Source organism: Dermacentor variabilis, chromosome 5 (genome assembly GCF_050947875.1).
Source record: "Dermacentor variabilis isolate Ectoservices chromosome 5, ASM5094787v1, whole genome shotgun sequence".
NCBI lineage: Eukaryota > Metazoa > Arthropoda > Arachnida > Ixodida > Ixodidae > Dermacentor > Dermacentor variabilis.
The window spans coordinates 75,269,519-75,291,286 of NC_134572.1; the positions used below are offsets into that span (position 1 = coordinate 75,269,519).

Genomic DNA, 21,768 nt, shown 5'->3' on the forward strand with positions numbered 1-21,768 from the left:
TATTAATAATATATGAGAAGGTTAGCTCGCACCCTCTAGGTAGGCTAAATATTTCCTTATTCTGGTGAGAAAAGACTCCACTGGCTTACGTCGTGCTGTTGGTACGTCGTCCGCAGGAAAATCGCTGCTGGTGGGTAGGCTGCTGTGCACCCTGCGTTATGGTTTCTCCCGCGAAAGGTTCGTCTTTCCCGCCGACGGAGTGTGCGCCATCACCACGTTCAACTCTCTCTTCGTGACTGGAGGCAACACGCTGAGTCCCCCATACCTTCCCGACTTCAAGTATTTCTTGGAGACAGCCAGCAGTCACCACGAAACGGAGTACGGCATCGGAATCGACCACAAGTGAGTGCACAAGCCATGGTATTGCCTCAGCATCACACAAAATGGCCATCGTACTGCGTCACTTATTGAGCTTTCAATGCATATTTATTAGCAATAGTCTCGTTTCCTAATTACCGATTCTTTTGTAATAGTCAGCTTACTTCTGTAAGATGCCCGTACTTAAAGTAGACGGCAGTAGGACCAGAATCAACACACCCACATTCAAAGGAGTGTTTTCACTTACTTCAGAAGCTGTAGAAATTCCTTAACGTGATTTTCACCCGCTACATGACAGCGCTTCTTAAGTAGGAATGATTGGGAACGCATAAAATACACTTTAATGTTATGCTACAGTATTGGTCGAAAAGCTAGACTAGAAGTAATCAAAATTATCTTCTTGCTTCGTCCTAGAAAAAAAAATGTGCGGCCGTTACGTAGCAGCACGTAGGGTATGGCGTTACGTAGGGTATGGTGATCGTGCTCGCAAAAAAAGAAAAAGAAAAAAATCAGGAGCTGTGCCTGGATTTCATCGGCTTGCAGTCGGCTTGAGGCAGAGGAAAAGGCTGAACCAAACAGGTAATGCAGCTGCTCGAATAACGGACGGAGTTCTTCGGAGGCCATAACACTAAAGAAATACTAGGCACTGTATGGAAAGTCAAAATGGTACCATGTAGTACACCTCTAATTGCAGCCAGTCGCCTATGTGGCTGGGGTAGGGCAATAGATATTTAAGGAAGATACTTCAAAGTGTACCGCGTCTGCGTCACTCGCTGGAGAGTATTTTATATTTCCTTAGGGCTGGATTCTTGAGAGCGCTATTCTACTAGAAAATATTCGGGACTGTGGGGTATAAAAGATGTCCTACGTAACTTGTGCCGAAATTAAAATATATATACACAAGTGCAACATAGATATTGAGAATCAAGGTGATCTTGTTGACCGTCGCTCGGAACAAGTCAGAGTATTTTTTTTTCGCCATTTACGTAAATTTCGTATTACAAATATTGAACCTCTCAAATGCTATAGTCCGGGATAATTTGCCAATCTGAAAATTGGAGGCCGTCGGGGAAAATTCCCTATCCCCGATCCATCTTTCAGTTGCTGTATACATGCGACTTAAAAAGTTTTTTTCAAGGCCTGAAAGAAGCCCGAAAATGCACCTGAAAAGGGCCACACGACTACTTAGCAATGTTTCGCAGTTACCTGGTGTTTTTCAGATTTCGCCCGCTTTCTCTAGTCGTCGAAAATAATTTAAAAAAAATAACACGCGATGTGCACCTATCAGGATATCCCTAATTTTGACGTGTCTTACGACTTCGTACAGTGCCCCGTTTGACATCTGGGCAATCGTACGAACAAAATAAAAATTAGGTAATTACTTTCCCCGAAATATTGAATCTAGGGTCTAAAAATTTCTTTGCGGATTTCGAAATGACACTAAAAAGCATACACTTGGTCCTATGTAGGTAAAAAGATCCCGTTCTTTTTTTAGAACGTCGTGTATGTAAGCTGAGATACCCACTATATAATACAGCGTTACATTCTTTAAGCGTTAAATGCACGACAAACACTTTTGTCCAGGAAGCACAGCTATTTAAAAGCGGTGAGGTGGAGACAAGTAAGAATGCGTACGTGCGAGCATGTATGTTGCGAGGAAAACGTGGTGAACGTTTCGGATGCATGCCGCAGTATCCTGCCAGGGGTCAACGAAGATTGGGCGTGGTCTCAACGCAAAGCGGCAAGGAGAACAGCAGACAGAGGCGCTAACGGCGAGCTCAACTTAGCTAGTCAAAGCACAGACACACACGCACGCGCGCGCGTACACGATGTGCACCTATCAGGATATCCCTAATTTTGACGTGTCTTACGACTTCGTACAGTGCCCCGTTTGACATCTGGGCAATCGTACGAACAAAATAATTAGATAATCACACACGCACACACTTGCGTCCGTGCGTGTGTGGTGTCATTCGACTTCCGGCCAGCCGGTGCGGCTGCTCGGCGTGTAAGCTCCCTCCTTCTCCTCCCTTCTCTTTCTCTTCCCACTCTCTCTATCATTTAACATACATTTCGTGGACCGATGCATAGACATGCACCTTCGCACACATCTTTTTCTATTGTAGTCCGCTTACTACTGCTCAATTTGATATTGGTGGGGTTCGAAGTTATAAAGAAGCTACTTGCAAAGTTTTTAATCTCTCGAAAGTGTTCACTATATATATTGTCCCACAAGAATCCGACAGAACTGAAAGTGCCAACTTCACTGTAAAAATTCATGGGCACAAAGTGACGGTAGTGGACACGGGTGCAAACTTTTCTATGGTGTATTCTTTCTTACGCTTCAACAAATTTTTAAAAACTACCTGTGGGAGGTAGAGAAATTCTAACCATTGGCCGAAATTACTCGGCGAGGCGGCTATTACTACTACGAGAAATCAAATTCCGTTGTTCAATATATAAAATGTTTACGCTACTTATTTAACCCTTTCCAAACCGCGCAAGAAAAAACTTTTACTAAAATTATCGGATTTCTTTTGTCAGCTTATGGAGATTTCTTTCTGAATAAAACAGGACCATCATTCCAATTCAATGGCGTTCCTTTATTTCACAAATTGCGTAAAAATATAGTTTGAAGAAGGCTTCTCTGCATGGCGTTAATGTCTTACACAATAGCGCTTTGCAGGGTTCGATACGCTATGAAAACAGACAATAAAGAAAAAATAACCTAAACGGCGCAAAAACATGCACATGAATAGTGGCGATTTTTCCGCAGCTCTTAAAGCAGTTAGTAGGCAGTCTTCGTATGGTAGACTCACGGACAGCCGCAAGCTCCTCCGTACAACCACAGAATCGTCGTCTTCAGACTCCTCAGACTCCTCCTTTTCTGTGCAAGACTACACACAGCAGTCGCCTAACGAGGAGTCGTCAAAATATATTTTCACGCGCGCTTTCATTGCCTCGTTTCGAATAGACAGCCACACTTAAGAGTCAGAGGTGACAGCATAATGAAACGCGAGACACAAATAGCACAAAATGGACAAGTGTGGCCCTCTGGGTTCAGGAATGTCAATCAGATGCAGTATGGCAAGTATAGTTGTCACAGGTTTACTGTGAGACAAATTTTTGTTTAATGACGACTATAGTCGTCATTGGTTACATTTGTATAAACTTTCATGACGACTATACTCGTCAACGGGAGGTCAAGAGTTAATTACTTATTTTGCGGCACAGATTTCGACCTACAAATTGTAGCTAGTGAGTATACAAGGCATATCAACTTAGAACGAATTCTGTGTATGGCACCAGTTTTGAGATATGTGCCATCAAACTTGTGGTAAAAACGTGTTGTTGTCCCTCTTAATTGTTTAACAAAATGCTGTTTTATGCACTGAAGCAAGAAAGTAACTGGAATGCGAGTGCGTTTTGTCGAAGACATTAAAATTATCTCGAAACTAGCGTCGTCGTGAAAATTCGTTCGAAGTCTGTATGCCTTGCATACTCACTAGCTATAATTCGTATATTGAAATATGTGCAGTAACATAATTAATTTAAACTTAATTCGTGCAATTAGGTTAATTATTCCATTGAGCATTTTAATATGTTCTATAGAAGCAATGGCCTCTTCATCGAATAACGTAGATGAAGGGTTAGAATTGCGCTATCTGCCAAAGTCAATTTTTGAAAATTTGGTGCAGCTAAAAAAATTCTCTACAATGAGTCAGCCATTGGGAGACGAACTAACAAAGGTGAACATTAGTAATGATGTCTACAAGCAAACGTAGAGCAAGCCTAATGGTCTGGAATATGGATTCTGTCGCGACTTTCATAATTCTACCAGATTGCTGCTAATCGCTCATACTAGGCACGGACTTCTCACGAGAATAAGGCGCCGTGGTTAACAAACGTTACGGCGAGGTTACTTTCTCCACTAGTAATGACATGACCCATGGTGCAGGCCTACAATGCAGGTCCTTACGTGTCACCAAATGGGACGCCTGGCCACCGCCGCTATCATGTAGTCATGTTTCCGTTAATTGCGAAGCACAGCACAATGAAGACGGAGTAGCCGAACAACTAGCTCTACTCCCGCTCTGTCAAGGCGTTACCATCATTCATGGCATCGTCAGCTTAATAAACGTGGGCCTGACAACGTTCACTAACGAACCCAAACATATTAGTAAAGGCACCGCCCTAGAATACCTTCACGAAATGGACCAGTCTCAATTTGCTATTCAAGAGGAAACAATGGGTGATATGGCAATACCAGCACCCGCCGTCGACATTGCTCCATGTGTAACGCTGAAAGAGAAAAAAAGCCTTCTGGAATTGCTTTTAGAATTTATGCACTGCTTCTTCTCAATGCTTTGAGTGGGTCAAACGCCGCTGGCTGAGCACTCCACAATCACGGAGGAGGCAGAAGCCGTACTGTGCGCCACAAAAAGAAGGCCAGGCAGTACAGCTGGAGGTAAAGAAATGCTAGAGGATGATGTAATCCAGCTGTCGAAAAGGCCTTGGGCATCGCCAGTGAGGCTCTCAAAGACGAAGGATGAGAGCTTGCACTTCTGAATCGATTACCACAAGCCGAACCGAGTCCCAAAGAAAGCGCCGTTTGTCTGCTTACCCGCAAAGATTAATCTCTCGACAGGCTACGTAATTAACCTAAAAAGTAGTTACGGGCAAATCGAGTTTGATGAGCGTGATGAAGCGAGGACTGCTTTCGTGACGCCTGATGGACTTTACGAATTAAAGTTTATCTGCTTCGCTTTGTGCACAGCTCCTATCACGTTTCAAAGACTCATAGACACTGTTCTCTTCGGCCTCAACTGGAAGACTTGCGTGGTGTCAGCCATACAGTCAGCGAGCTCACGTTGAAGCAAAAAAAATGATAATGGCTTTGAAGAACATCAATTCTTCGGCCATGCGGCCTTACAGAAGGTGTCAAAAGTGATCCCGATAAAGATTGCAGCCGTGACGAAGTTTTCAAGGCCTGTGGACAAGAACGTCGTCCAATGCTTCCTGGGCCTCTGCGCCGATTATTGACGATTCATAGCACATTTGCATGTGTCGCCTCTACACTCACCTGCCTCAAGAGAAGATGTGTTTGCGTCTGAACAGGAGCAGGAAGCGGCCGTCAGCGATTTACGGCAACACCTACAAACACCTCCTGTGGTCGCGCTCTTTGAGGAGGTTGCACCGACAGGGATCCATACAGATGCAAGCACCAAGGGCTTAGACACCGTTGTCGTTCGGTGGCAAGAGGTTGCCGAGTAAGTGGTCTATTCGAGCAGAACGCTGTCACGTGCAGAGTCCAAGTACTCCAACCCAGACAAGGAATACCTGGCTGTAGTATGGGCAACCATCATGTTCCACTCGTACTTATACGGCCACTCTTTCCAAGTAGAAAGCAACCATCATTGCCTTTCTTGGTTGAAGAACACGTACCCGCCGCGGTAGCATACCTGGTGGGTACCACTACTATTGAATTACTAATCTTGAGGGCTCGGGATGAAATGGCGGCCACAGCCACTGCATTTTGATAGGGGTGAAATGCAGAAACGCTCGTGTGCCATGTATTGGTTGCAAGGTAAAGAACCCCAGCTGGCCGAAATGAATGCCCAGTCCTCCACTACAGCGTGCCTACTAATTATGTCCTAGTTTGGGTAAGTAAAACCGCAGATCTTCTTTAACAAACATGAAAGACCGATCCGGACGTTTGGCATGCCGAGCCCAATACATGGAAGTAATCTATAAATTGGGAAAGCTGCACTTGGATGCCCACTGCCTCTCAAGTTCACCGATTGAGTCCCAAATCCAAGATGGCGGCTCTCGATGTGACGTTATAGCCGAGATGGCGGCCACTAAAATTAGTTGTGCCCGTATAGATAGATAGCCACAATAGTATAGATAGCCACGATAGACTATCTCACCAGATGCGCAAAAGCCAAGGCACTTCTGAGCGGCATGGCTACTGAGGCGCGACAAGGTTTTCTTTCTTTTAAAAAACATCGGCCTTACACCCGGAGCTCCAGATGCGGTCATAAGACAGAGGAACCACATTCATAGATGTGCTTCTGCATACGGCACTCACGCTCAGAGGCCCGGCGCATAGGAAGACGACAGTCTATCACCCGGAAACGATTGGCTTACGGCATGCCTCAACAAGACCCTCGCAGACCCGCTTAGTATGTTCGTCGACGTGCAGCTCAAGAATCGGGACATAATTTTACCATGCGTCACATTGGCGGTGCAATACGATGCGCTAGGAAGCGACAAGAATGAAGCCGTTTGGTCTTCCCCATGATCAAGAAGTAACAACGATGCGTGATGCTATGCTGCCCCATGATTGCAGCGATTCAGTATGTGACGTTGCTTATTTCACTGAGCTCCCCGATGAAGCAATCAAGCTCGCACGCGGCGGAATAAATAACAGTCAAGACCTTTACGCCCGCTGGTATAATCTCCGGCGCCGATGTGTCGTTTGTAAACAAGACGATAGAATATGGGTTCTTACACCTGTACAACGGGGAGGCTTTTCGGACAAACATCTTCATCGACACTTCAGACCCTATGAATTTCTGCGTAGCTACGAACGAATTAGTCGCTACCTACGAACTAATTCCTGACAAACCATGTCTTACGTGCCACTGACAGCATGTCCCTGAGAATGAACACGTGGTGCGCATGAAGCCCTGTCTTTCCCAATGACGCGAACACTTCCTATGTATGCACTGATTACTATGCGGTGAGCACCGGGACGGCGCCCGTTCTGGAGGGAGGCCATTCTCACGTCTCCATCAGCATCAAGCTACACTGGCGACCATGAAGACAAAGACGCGCTCGACAGTGCGAGCTTTAAAAGAAGAAGGCTGCTTTCGTTGTTTGTATGTGCTTGCAGAGTACAAGGACACTTCCCGAATTCGAATAATCTGTGTTGAATGAACTGCGACAATATGCTCTGGATAGCTTTATTATGCAACTTATTGCAGGCGACATAATAAACCGAAATACTTCGTGTATGTAATGTCCGTAACGTATTGGAGTGCCTCGGGACACTGGGCAACGTACCGTAAGAAAATTACGTAACAGCTTCGAGCACATGTTAAGCACTTTTTAAATATAAACTTGCATTCAATTCACAAGCACTGAACATTGCACCTAAATTGGGAAGGTGTTTTTCTACGTCTGTGCTTTATTTCATCTTGGTGACATTTTTAGTTACGTCAGGGCTGCTGCATAAATTTTGCGCAGCTTGTAAAATGCACTCATAATCCTCCAGAGGGATTGCGTTAATAATGCATGTTAAGCGCTGCTGTAAACCCATCCACTTGGACCTTTTCCTACATGTCACCCGCTACCCAGCCTTTAGTTTCACCAAACAGAAAAAAATGGAATTCCTTTATTTCACCGAGAACAGCGGATGAACTTCCTATCACGCGTGGAAATACCGTAAAAAGCAGGTTCATAAATTTTTTGTACAGTTATAGAGAATTAGGCCAGTTACAAGCAAGTTACCAGAAAGTGATAGGAAAGTAAGGTTAGTGTTCACTCAGGCGTAGCTCTCATAAACAGTGAAAGAAAACTTGTTCAGTTTAAAAGAAGCTCGAAGGAAAAATTCACCGATGTATACGGCACTCCCTAATGCGAAATTTGACCGCAGCTCTTCAGGTGTTTCATCACCATCATCATTTTCAGGTGTATCAGTCATCAGATATGTAAACACCGAGATATTTCTATGCAGACACGCGCCCGAGTCCGATGCCATTATTTCTGTATTCTGAAGGCACTGAGGTATAGTACTTCGCGAAAATGTCGCGCACTTGCATTTAATTATGTTAAGCGACATTAACCATCTACTGCACTATTCAGAAACTTTGATTAGATCAGATTGAATAACGAGTTCATCATTAGGGTTATTTATCTCGCGATACCTAACGCAGTCATCTGCAAATATATCATTTAGCCACCCAGATGAACGTATTCTTACTGTAACAAGCAACTTTATCTCAACAAAATGACGGCCTTTTTGGGGTTGAAGTTTTTGCAGAAACGACATGCGGATGACTGCTCTGGTTGCGAATCAGACAACGAAGACGTACTTAAATGAGCTGTGGTCCAACCGGGTCTACCACTACGGACAAGTCAACACACCTGCAATAATAGCGAAAAGCAATACTATCGAGTACGTCACGCAATCAGCAAAAGGCCTTCAGGTTTGTACGAAACTAATACTTCTGTAATTTCCATAAAGTGATCAACAAACATGCATTTTGCTTCACGGATAGGTGCGAAACGAGGGAAGTGAAGTAGGCTGGGACATCTGCTAGAACGTAGGAACATAAAGTGGACTACCACACCTTACCTTGAGAACTGCTCTAAGCTTTGTATTTGAAGTTGCTCTTGAGAAACTTCCATCAAATTTGCGAAAAGTGCTTCGTAAGGAATTACACTAAACGACAGATTTATTTCTGCAGACACTACTTGAACTGTTTGCATACTAAAAGTTACTTTGCTGGCGCTCCTATACCGCCTGTCCGCTCCTCAATAGTGCTTGCACTGTACGTCACGTTTCTTGCACTGTTTTAATAACAATATTTAAATGAATTCATCATGTCCGTTTGTTCGTTCGTTCGCAAAAATATTGCCGGCGCCACTGAGTCCACGCTTGGGACCTCAGAGCCGCTGACCGCAGAGCAGAGTCAGCTCCTGGGCTGCACAGAATGATGCAGAGTAGCCGAGGGAGAGAAACGGTTCATGCCTTGGGCAACAAGAGCCTACGAGCGCTTGCGCAGAAGCGATGATAAAAATTTTCCCGAAATTCGGCACGGCGAGGCTCTCAATACTAAATTTGTGGCAAAAGGTACGTTTGTAATGCTGAGGACATGTTCGTAACTTTGTATTTGTCAAGCTTTCATCCCCCTCTAGACATCTTACTTTCTATGTGCTAAACTACAGCTGAGTGAATATTGAGGAAGATGCACTGTCGGCGTAGGTGGAACAATTGAGGTAGCGATGCGGTGCGATCACAATAGCAGGGTGTGAAATCGCTCGTAATTTGAGATCTCCCTGAACTAACGAAACTCCATTGTGATTGCAGGTCTTGATACTTAACAAACCATGCATGCAGTGCGTAAATAATATGGTGAGTTGCATTGCGGCAGGAGGTGCAGTGATTTGTTTGTTATACAGTTTTTAACCATACTAATATTTTAATAAGAAAAGCTATGAGCGTAGGGAGCGTGGCGCTGTTCCAGGTAGATCCTTCGGCGAGGCCGATATACCTTGAGTGCTAGTAAAGTAAGTATTAGAAGAATAATTAATATGAAATGTTGAATAACCTTCAGATGGAGCCTTGGAAGCAGTTGCTTATACGGCAAAGTTGGAGGCAATCATTTTATCACAGCCTTCCTTTATTCCCTACCTTGAACGTCTCACCTACTTCGAGATATTCATAACTGAATTTCAACGCTCAATCCCAGCAACATCGAAACCTGGCTAATCTGTGTTATAGCTAATCATAGAATTCAAATACTGCATATTGCAATGGCCACGAATCGAGGCAGCAATATTGTTGCATGTGAAGCCAGAGCCAAACTTTCCTGTGAGATGTCGTAACGCGCGTGACGTTAAGTAGCGGAGAAAACAGTGTTTCGTGCAACGCCTTTCGGTTTTAAAAACACCTCTTTGGTATACTGACGTGGAATGAGAAATGAACTGCTTCTTTTGAAGGTTCTAGTGCGCGCTTCCGATCAGGATTGGAATGACGTGCTGCAACAACACACTAGCATGAAAATTCAGAGTTCCTTGTGATCGGTGGACTCAGCCCTGCTTTGCGAATCAACAAGCGTCCATGAAGGCATGCGCCGGTTGACGGTTGAAATTTTCTCCCATGTTCTTAGAAGACCAAGTCACTGTGCTCGCTAAAAACGTGAATTGCACAACTGAACTTGTCGTCTGTCTGTCGGTCTGTGAGCATTTTAATGCGATAAGTCCTTGATGTTCGCTATATAAGATTTAGCGAATGCAATCCCGGCTTCTGGTAAGACAGCAATTGCTTGGCAGTAGTTAGAAATGCGGTCGAAAGTCTTACAATGCGTCATCATGAGGACAAGTGAAAAATTGTGTTGATTTGTTGTTGGAGGTTGCTTGAAACGGAGGAAAACACACGTGGAGCACCCTATGGATACTTACGCCTTAAACGAAAGGTTCACAGAGGAGCATTGACACCTTACAAGCGTGTAGGCAATGAGTAAAATGCTACTGTAGCGTTCCCTACTTCCCCCAAGTTCGCAATGTTTCATTAAAATGTCAACGACTGGAACGTCTTTCATCTAATACGTTTTGTTTACCATGCACGAGAAAGGTCGGACGGTTCCCTTGAAAAAAATTTCAGCCACACCCCATACCACGATGAATGTTGACGTCAGTGCGATTAGCATTGAACCAACGTAGCGAGATCCCGTATTGCCACCGCCGAAACGCGTCATGTGTAAGATGTGTAGGCAGCAGCGTTTCTCTCCCGCGCTTCCCGCTAAACAAGCTGCGACATGTAGCACTGCGGCTGCCAAATTGGTGCATGGTTTCGATTGGATTGCACGCATGGAGTGGTCATGGATTGAAATGCGCACAGCACCGGAGTAATGTAATGAATTTTTTTGTCAATACAGAATGGTGCATTACAGTGGCAGATACTCAGTGACCGAAGTTGGCGTCAAAAAGGTTAATTGATGTGCAGAACACACGTAGTGGCACGCATCCAATGACCCACGTTGGCGTTAAAGAGGTCAATACACAAACTTACTGCAAGGTGGGAGGAACTCCCAACGATTGCTAATGGCATTATTATGGTATGTGCTTTGAACATATACATTCGGTAGTACGAGGCGCTCTGTCATTACGATGAAATCCGTGTGGAGTGATGTGCCGGCTTTAAAATTGATATTTGTGTAATTTCGTTGGTGAGCCCTTTACCTCCCGGATACGTTTCGTACACCGTCTATGGTGGACAAGCTTGGCTATTCCGCAATAAAACGTGCTATTATATTTCACCAAAGACAATTCCACCTGTCTTGTTCCTTTTTTCGTCGAAAAAGATTCAGATATCATCTCAAGAAATTTTAGAAGTTCACAACAAGAAAAATGTCGTCGTCGCCGGATCGCACACTCTGTGAGGCCGCACTAAATAAGACCAGACGAAGGCACGCCTTCGAATTTGACTAACTGGCATACCAACTGGCAGTCGGCTTCGTTACAAATTCATAGTACATGGGAGTAGTGCTTGAGACGTTCACGTTTCTTTTTTACTTTATTGGCGCTGTAAAACCCCACTTTGAACCTGAATCAGAAGATTGTGTGTTCACCAAGTGAACATAGCATTCTGAATGCATTCCTTGCCTTCATTTGTAGTGTCGATTCCATCAAGAATTTTATGATATCGACATTTCAAGAAGTATTTTTCCGATTAAGTTAAGGTGGAAACCATCCTTAATGATTACGTATGCCATGCGAAGCATTTTGAAAAGAATATAGAACACAATTGTGCGCTAAGAGCGGGGACGAAGGTATGACAACTACTACATAACGATCATGGGATGATAATTCTCAAGCGTTGACAACGGTACGATGACGATGGTGTGACAACAGCGGGTGACCATTACATTATGACAACGTTGCTGCTGCCGCGGCTGCATTACAACAAGAGATGAAGACGCGTCAGTGACGGTGATGCTGTGATGGCGACGACGTGAGGACAACGTGATGCAGATGGGATCACAATGTTAAAATGATCACAATGATATGAAGACGACCGGCATAACCACGACTTTGTGATAACAACGCAATGTCTACAATGGCATGACGATGATGGAATTAGGGCAACTGCATGAAGATGACTGCAGAAGGGGGAAAGCAAGGAAAGGAAAGGCAGGGAGGTCAACCAGGTGAGGGTCTGGTTTGCTACCGTTCATTGGGGTAAGGGAAAGAGGCAATAGAAAGAGGAAAGAGGGCGAAAGGGAACTCTGGGGGTGCACGCTGCACTGCGTGGAGCGAAGTGCCTTGACACCAAAGCCAAGTGCAGTAGCTGGCGATGTGAGTTACAGTCAACTGGGATGTCCTAGGGGCCATTGGTCGTTATGCGAATAAGCGGCTGCGGGTGAGCCATGGGACTTAGGCCCAATAGGCTAGCCTAGAGTCACAGTTCGTTTTCACTCCACAACTCATTTATTTATTTATTTATTTATTTATTTATTTATTTATTTATTTATTTATTCAGCATTTATTTAGACACTGTGAAGGTCTTGGATAGCAAGGCTAAAGGTAGGGCGTTGTCTGACTGACTAAGGCCCTGTCACCCATACATTGCTCAACGGTAAGGTAGCGTATGAGGCAGGCTAAGTCTCAGTTTAACCTTGACCCAGATCGAAGGTCACATTGATGGAACCAGATGTTTTCTGGGTTTGGGCCTGTACTACTACAACTACCGTTCTAAATAGACGAAGAGAACGTTTCTTGCGAAGGTAGTGCGCCGTCATTAGCAAACGTGGCGTCCTCTGAAGCAGTCGCGTCTCGTGGACGCCGTTCTTCGAACGGGCAAGGTTTCTCGAAAGAGGCGAAGACGTTAGCTTTCAACGTCTTATAATCGCTTTGCCAGTAAGTGTGGGGAAGGATCCAGCATGAATTTCACGCTCAAGCGGACAGCGCAACTCACGAAGGTGAATGAGCAGACGCTGTACGAGTGGATGTCGTAGAAAGAAAATAGGCAAAGGGTTGACACCGAAGCAACTCTCTGGCGAGGAGGTCACGAGCACAAAAAGAAGCTGGACCACTTTGACCTCACTTGGGCGTGTTGTGAAGGGTCGTGCACAGCTTTTTTTGGAGAAACGAGATCCCCACTGCCGGCAAGCTGACACGCCCCTTTGAAGGGTACAGCTAGCTGCCATTCGTATCGACGGCAACTGTGCGCAGGATGTTGAAGAAGCTTGACATCCGAGAAAAGAAGCGGTCTCAGAACGCATTGCTCACTGAAGTGACGCATATTGTGCTGTCTCGCCGCCGCTACCTGCACAAGATTGCGGAGTTACGACGCCAAGGTAGGCAGGTTTTTTTATACCGACGAAACCTGAGTCAATGCCGGCCACACGAGTAGTCAAGTATGGGCTTACGAAACTGCAGATACTCTGCATAAGGCGCGTGTATCCAGACTGTCGATGGACCTCCAAAACCCCAGTGTAAGGGGCGGCAGGCTTATGGTGACCCACTGCGGGAATGAAAATAGCTTTGTCAAAGGGGCAGAAGTTTTTAGCAAAAAAAAAAAAAGCTCAGGCGTTTATCATGAGGAAGTGAATGGAGCGCACCACGAAAAGAGGTTCACTGAGAAATCGCTACCTCTTGTGCAGCCGGGAAGTGTTAGAGACAATGCACCTTATCACTCCGTGAAGCAGAGAAAGGTGTCGCGAATGAGCAGCCTGAAAGAGGAAATACAGGACTGGCTTTCTGCAAAGAGTTTCGTGTATGACCCGGTCATGGAAAAGCTGATGTCTTGAAGCACGTCGACAACACTAACGCGGGTGAAGAACGATACCGAGTGGTCTTTATCACTGCAGCATTAGGCCACCTCTCTGTGCACTTATCACCCTATCACTGTCAACTGAATCCGGTAAAGCTAGAATGGGGTGACGTCAAATGTTTCGCGGCCAGGGAAAACAAGACATTCAAGATGCAAGACGTGGAGTCGTTGGTATGGCAAGGGAATGCCGCATGTGAGTGCTGAGCAATGAAATGAGTACGTACAGGACGGCCTAGACAAAGACCACTCGATAAAGAAAGTGGATCATATCACTGGTGATAATGTTTACAGTCTTGACCCAGTGGTGGTGACCCTCCGCGGGGACACAACGAGTAGTGATGGCACAATCTCTGCTGATGAAGGCGACCTCGAGTGCGAACCCCTGTAATGTCCTTCGAGACAGTCTGTGCATTCTGTGCGTATTCGATGCATTATATGCGTGTCTTTTTTAAATGTGCAAAACCTTCAGAACTATACCGATATGGTGAGGCGTTCCGTTCTGAAGGGTTTCGCAATAGGTTAGACAGCTGCAGGTCCGCTTTTTTTTTTTGCTGTGGCTTGGTAGTGGTCGAACAAACTTCCTTCTTAACTCAACCAGGGGCAATGACAGGAGGATGCATGAGCGAGACATTAGGTGTGGGCCCCTCTTACGAGCTTCGTCAAACGTTTACGTGAAGATTTGATATGTTCAGGACCGTCAGGTGAAGTAGCAAAAATGTATTGAACCTGAATTTTTTTTATTTTTGAAAATAAAATATATCAGTTGGCAGTTTCTGTGCACATTCCATTCATATTTATTACCGGAAGAACTGAAAATGTTTTAGTGCTATATTGCAATGACCGAAGTTGACAGTTCTCAAACATTCTAAAACATCTTTTTGTGCTATAATTACACCACCCTGCAGACCATATGAGCATATTACAGACAACTTCCGCAAAAGAGCCTGTGTATTCCTTGTGTTTCTGAAGTGCACAAATGAAAACCTGTACTGTCAGGCCTTCTACATAGGTGCATATGTTAGACAACTGTCGTATTTTCTCTCTTTCTTTTTGGCGTGACATGTGATGGTGTGACATGGTCATGGTTTCTAAATGAACCTGCTGGTGCAATAAAGATTCATCTTAGAAACGTAGGGCTGTCAGTTTCATAGTGTGTTTGTGATGCAGCTGGAATGCCGAAGCGGCCGCATCATGCTATTGGTATCAAACTATGACTGACAGTTATCCATGATACAGGCTGAGATAAATATCCCCACAGTTTTTAGTCGTCTGAGCAGTGAAACGTCATAAAATTTGGTTTGGGATAGTATGGGCGAAGCACCAGTTGCAGCAATTTTTTGTAGCCTTGACCTTCCCGTAAAAACCCGTGTATTGACGGCAGACGGCAATTCCGAAATCTTTACAACTACGCAGTAAACTTAATAACGGTGACAAGTAAATGAAAGCCGGCGTAATGTTAGAGTCATCTTAACGGGCTCTTGCACAATGATATTTTCGAAGATAGATTGAGAGCTACAGGGTGTTCGTGAGAAAGTTGGCTTCGCCGCGTAGCGTATTCCGCTGATGGACCATGCCACGAAGAAATCCCGAGGTGTGGGTCACGTACAGTTTCGCTGTAAAAGGACATAATACCCATAGAAACACAACCAACATTACAAGAAAGGGGCTACCTTTAGATGATTTTATTGGCTTCTGTGAGGAGCAATCGTAGGTCGTGGACAGCTGCTAATCACGCCACAGAACGCAAACGAACAAAAGTACCACTTACACAGTGCGATGCGCTGTATTCGGCGTTAGGCAGCGTCAAAAGGTTACCGTAAAAAAATACTTTCCGCTTGCGCTACCCGGATTCGAAGTTGCATCCGCTGAGGCTTGCATGATTTCGGGTATACGGGCGTTCAACCGATTAAGCCACGGCTGAAAGTGAGCGCCGACTAACTCGACGCGGAGAAACTTGCCTTGCTATGAGATGGACTATACGTCCTTGCTTATTCCTTCTTTTACCCATGCTCCTGCGAACCATTCGAACAGATAGAGTATTGCTGCTTTTGTTATCTGGAAATTCAGGACACCGTAGTTTTGTGTATGTATGTTGTGATATTGAATGTATTGCTTCAATATGAGAAAGCAATGTAGGGAACCTCTGGAAAATGTGAATATGTACGTTTATAATGCGAGTTTCTGACGCTTTTTCCGTTCCACTGAGATGTAGTAACCATTATTCATTGTTACTGGCGCAGATGATTTCCAAACTAATGAGGGACAAGGTGGACCCGGAGTATCGGCCCAGCCACACCTTACTACACTACCCGCTGATCTATGAGTCGATGGCCAGTGACGTCGCGGAAGCGTTAATGTAAGTATCATGCTAGACCCGTGAACATATATGTATATTGAATAACGAAACACTTACCGTGTCTTGTTCAAACTGTAATTCTGAGTACATAACGCAATTATCAAAATTAAGCTGACTGCTTGAGGTAGGAATTCCATCAGCAAGCATCACTTCGTAGCTGCAGGGCTAATGCTTGTCCCTCGTTTTTTTTTCTATTCTTTCGGCCTGTGTCACTTTAGCGCTACCTCTGCAGCCATGAGCAGCTACCAACTCGCTCCATTTTCCTATTCCTCTCAAAGCATCAGCTATTCTCAGCAATGCAACAGTAATTTGGCAGCGAACAATGCGTCATCATACTTACTGTGGTATATTTTCGTGCTAGTGTCATGATTTCAGGGATGTTAATTGGTCCGTAATATTATAAATTTCTTCTCGAATATACCCCGACACAATTTTTGAAATATCTGAACAATGTGTACAATGTTGTTCGAGAACTACTACGCCTCTTGGAGCGAGTTCAGAGGAAAGCAGCCACGGCTTTGGGTCTCGGATGTTCGCAAAGAATTTTCAATGTGAAAGTGCCGCTACATTCTTACGCACTATGCGCACTTAGTTCATAGGTGTCATTTCAGGATGCTTAGGGACACCATTGAATAATGGAATGTTTTATTCATCCTTATCTTCCATCTGCTTGCTTCGGGTCAGCATATAGACAGTTTTAAATTATCGATTTTCAAGTTTCAAGTGCAAGAAAAATAACTCGAATAGCTTTGAGAGCATCGACATCAACAGCTCACGGTGCTTTCCCTTTATCTTGCAGGACCTATTCCGTAGATCTGCTTGTTGCCGTTGGATACGTAGCCTACAGCGACATCAGGATCAAGGACTGTCGCATCGTGCCTCCAGTCTTGCACTCTACTGAGCTACTAGAGCCTTTTGTTTTGAATAATACATACCCCATTCGTTTGGTAAGTTTGGTAGGCTAGCGTCTCGTTTTGTCCATAACACTTCTTATAATTGACCCAAATGGGAAAAGGCAGCCAAAAAAACAAGAAATAAGGGTATGACGACTTGATATATTTGATGACATGTACATTTTGTTTTCTCTCGGAATATGCTGTTTCTATTAAGAACACCTTCGGTGTAAATTTTTTCTTACTGACAGGTCGTATAGAGCGAATGGGATTTTGGCCAGGATTCCGTCTTTGCTGTTTTAAGTGATAAAGCTATTGTAATGTGTCTTACGAGTGATTTCACTTGACCAAAATTTTAAGTGCCTAATGAAGCTTTGCAGACTAGAATGGGTGCATCTAAAAAAATAAATAAATGCATGTATGTGTAAATGTAGTGAATCATTGACAACATTGCAATTTTAGGGTGCCATTGACATTCAATTCCTTCTTTTTATTGCTGATGCGGATATCTTTAGATCATAGTCGCATGGAAAAACTTCGTTATTTAATCATTTATAAAACAAACCTGATGGTGTAGTAATTCGGCTGTTTAATGAGGTGTTCAGAAAGTGGCTGCCTTGTTGTTTTTTTACTGCGTCTGTTCCCTGTAGTCAATATTGGTTTCAGTGACGTACAAAGGCGAGTTAAAGTTATGGAACGGAGTTACCTCAACTTGTGCTGCGCCTAGTCAATCTCGCCACGAACCGCGACAATACACGTGTTACTAAGCCAAAAGAACACACGGAAAGGTCCAAAGCTATTCGCATCCTCCCCAAATTCAACAAAATTCTTCTGGCACAGTATATCTTCAAGTCAACTGGCTATTGTCAACTGGCCTTTTATGATTCTCTAAAGTATTCGCTTGCTAAGATTGCACAAGCCATTTTTGTTACAGCACCTCCATAAACTCTATGTGGTTAGAGAGTACATTTCTTCAGTTCGTTCCGATAAACGCGTCTTTTGCTTTTCTAAGCAAATATGTACAGATTGAGCATCACATAGCAATTTCTTTATACACTTTTGATCCTTGATTGCCATCTCGTTTCGTGGCACTTGAAAGGTACACTTTTGTGGTCGCTGACGATTCAGCAGTATGTTAAGTGCGAAGCATCGATTTACTTGAGAACCAGTGCATAACAGCATTATCACACGCTCGACATATGGTTTCACCTGAAGTGAGCTTTGTGTTGCAGGAGCTTATTTTAGCTCATTTTTTTCTGGGTTAGCTCAGAAAATAATGTAAGCGTTTGTTTACGTGGCTGGACACAGGAGGAGAGTACATTCTGCCCACAAAATGATCATGTTGATGGAGGCAATGCATTAGCTCACGGTTAGAGGCCGCCATGGGGGACCACGCGGCTGGCTTCCTCGCACCAATATTTTCTCAGTCCACAAAAGACCCCTGATCGCTCTTTGGTTCAACAATCTGCTGAGCACATCCCAGAAACTTGCCTGTCTTATTGGCAGTGACAAGATTGAAGCAGTGGACACGTGAGAAGTCAAAACAAGTTCGAGCCAATCGGCTGACTTTGATTGGTTTAAGCCAATCACAATGATATATTATAGTGACTGCGAAGAATCCAACACCGCCATAACAGCATGGAAACTCCTGACCAACAAGACAAGCAACACTCACATCGCAATGTTGGCGCTGAGCATTGTCGTCGATCATCAAACCTGATCTGACGCATTAGATCAGTGGGCTATTATGCACGTATCATCGCAGATTCCATCGTAGTGGCTGATGATCACGAGTATCCATGAATGTAGTACAACATTGGCGTCGCGCGCGCCATTTGGTTAGGAAAACTCTCGCTATAGAATTGGCAACAACATTAAAAAAATTTCTGATACAATGGACGTGTCTCCCACCGACGACATGTTGATAAAAGCAATGAATTAAAAAAATGATCACTAGCTTGAAACAATGTACGCTTCAAAACTATCGAAATATACCGGGCAATGTCGAGCAACGCTCGTGAAAGCAAAACTTTGTTAATTAGACCCAGTGATATTTCCTAACACGCAGCTTGATGGACATTGATCGTTGTTTCAGAGCGTAAATTCCAAAATGATGACTGCAAAAGCAACTAGCCCAGCCGTTAGTCTTTCACAGTTGAAAGTTCATGTCCACTTTGCAAGAAACCGCAATCTGGCAATAAATACATTTCAGTTTCCGTCTGACGCATCTAAGCTGTTCAGTGGTCATTTCTTTATAATGAATAATAGCTGTACGAAAGGAAACGTTTACACCTGGAAGACACCGGGATAACACACTGATTATGCGCCTTGTGCATACCCGTGTGTTGTCCAAAAGGAAACAATTTGAGCGTGAGCATCGTTTGTTGGGCGGCACACAGCCGGCCATGGCATTTACTTTCACCGAAGCAATCTAGTGTCCATAGGTTTTGAGCCTGTCATTGGAAACACTTGCCAAATGCTCGGCACGCTTTCTTGTTTCCTTCGTTTATATGCACTCTGGTGGGCCGTTCTCCCTTCTATGTATGCTTAGTAGACTCGTGCGTGCTTCATATACACCACTTTTGTACACAACGTCTGACATAAAATGCTGTTCCGGACACCGTCGAAAGGTGCAAAGTTTGTCACCTTGTCAAATCTGATTGGCCCACAGTGCTGCTACGGCTTCTCTGACTCGCTGGAAACGTGAACACGGAGGAATTCTATAGTTTCCGTGAAAAGCAATCCTGTTATTTGTACATCCTGCCGGTGAGAAGATCGCCGGGCCTTCGTTGCCTTTATTCTATAGCAGACGCATCTAGTTTAGCGGTGAGCACGCTTTGTCGCGACCTCAACCGTACTGCGCTGTGGCGATGACACAAAGGTGCTCACCACTTCTGCAACGTTACCTTCGTCCTGACGTCGACTTGTATCACCACCTTGGCTCATCTCAGGTCAGAGTCATATCGGCCCTGGCCACCTTAAAGAACAAGTGGGCCACTGCAACTGCGTTCGCCGTGTCCCTGGGTATGGGTGGCCGGTGGTACGTGCCCAAGTACCCGGACAAGCTTACAGGCACTCCCGGAAACTACTCTCTCGGTCATGAGTGCGCGACGACAACGGGAGGAGATGTCCCCCCGCGGGATCAGATATCGAGCATTGTCGAAGTAAGTGTGAGCAACGTTTAATTCTTTTTCCCCCTGACGCAAAAGCATTTCTCATTGGCAGGTCTATATGTGACCTTACTGCTTCGAGCTCACATTATTCACTGCCGCAGTGAACGCATCTTTATTTGCATCACATGATTCTATGCTAGGGCCCCATTGACGAATGCAGCACTTTTTGCTTGCGTCAATGAGGTTATGTACTACGTTGAGCCGTTTAAGCGTCAATACGCGAGCATGTGTCTTTCAGCATAATGACAGAGCAGCGCAATGGTGAGGTTGTCAGGGTAAGTATTATTTGACTTGCGCAGTTTGTTAATTTCAGCATTTGTGGTGTGCGCGCGCGTGAATGTGCGTGAGTGTATGTTTGTGCGTGCTTGTGCGTGATCCAGTAAGATCATCCAACCAGTCCAGACTAAACATGCGTTAGATAGTGAAGAAATTTGATCGTTTAGATAACAGCAAAGCGGTAGCTATGCGGATGCGGGCGTATGTGTTGTGCTTATGTGTGTGTATGTGTGTGTGCGCGTGCGTGTGTGTGTGTGTGTGTGTGTGTGTGTGTCTGTCTGTCTGTGTGTGTCTGTCTGTGTGTGTCTGTCTGTGTGTGTCTGTGTGTGTGTGTGTGTGTGTGTGTGTGTGTGTGTGTGTGTGTGTGTGTGTGTGTGTGTGTGTGTGTGTGTGTGTGCGCGTGTGTGTGTGTGTGTGTGTGTGCGCGCGTGTGTGTGTGTGTGTGTGCGTGTGTGTGTGTGTGTGTGTGTGTGTGTGTGTGTGTGTGTGTGTGTGTGTGTGTGTGTGTGTGTGTGTGTGTGTGTGTGTGTGTGTGTGTGTGTGTGTGTGTGTGTGTGTGTGTGTGTGTGTGTGTGTGTGTGTGTGTGTGTGTGTGTGCAGACCGTTTGAAATGAAGTTTTGCGTTGGTATATTAAACCTATTGGCACATTGAATAATGCGTCAATTTTTGGCACATCGGGCCATCTCATAAGAGTGTTTTGCAATTGGTATTATAGCAGGGAAACAGCCTCCTAGACAAAAACGGTTTTTAAGAGTCATCTAAATTACCATCACTTTTACTGTCACGTTCATTATTCGCATATTGCTTGAGCAAAGTGTAAACAAAAAGTATCCGCGTTGTGATATTTATATTCGAAACAGATTTAGTAAGGCTGAAGTGCGCAGAAAAAAGAACATGAGTAACGAAACGCGAACATCGTAGTGATTCGGGCTCAATGCATTTCGACAATATGTTAGAGCCGTCAATAAATCAGGCATTGCCCAAAAGATCGCATGCAGCAAAAACACGCATTGTTTCTATGTGTCCGGTCAAAATCGAAGCGTACGCTTTCACGCTCTGATCATTTGGCTACTTCATGCAGAACTCACATCACGACTTATGCAAAGGCATTTGTGCTATGGTTTTCAGTAGAGCCCAACAAACTGGCACTACTGCTTATAAGTAATGCGCTCGAGCTCCCTAGCCCG

General features: G+C 44.6%; 1 protein-coding gene across 1 annotated transcript in view; it reads left to right on the forward strand.

Annotated features, from left to right (window-relative positions):
* The first annotated feature begins 299 nt into the window (after positions 1-299).
* The window catches only part of LOC142581891 (uncharacterized), a 30,350-nt gene continuing 8,881 nt past the window's right edge, over positions 300-21,768 (forward strand). The window contains exons 1-4 of the mRNA XM_075691335.1: positions 300-342; positions 16,123-16,238; positions 17,038-17,185; positions 20,083-20,295. Coding sequence (XP_075547450.1) covers positions 16,123-16,238; positions 17,038-17,185; positions 20,083-20,295 — 477 coding nt within the window. The 5' untranslated portion in view covers positions 300-342. The remainder of the gene's footprint in view (positions 343-16,122; positions 16,239-17,037; positions 17,186-20,082; positions 20,296-21,768) is intronic.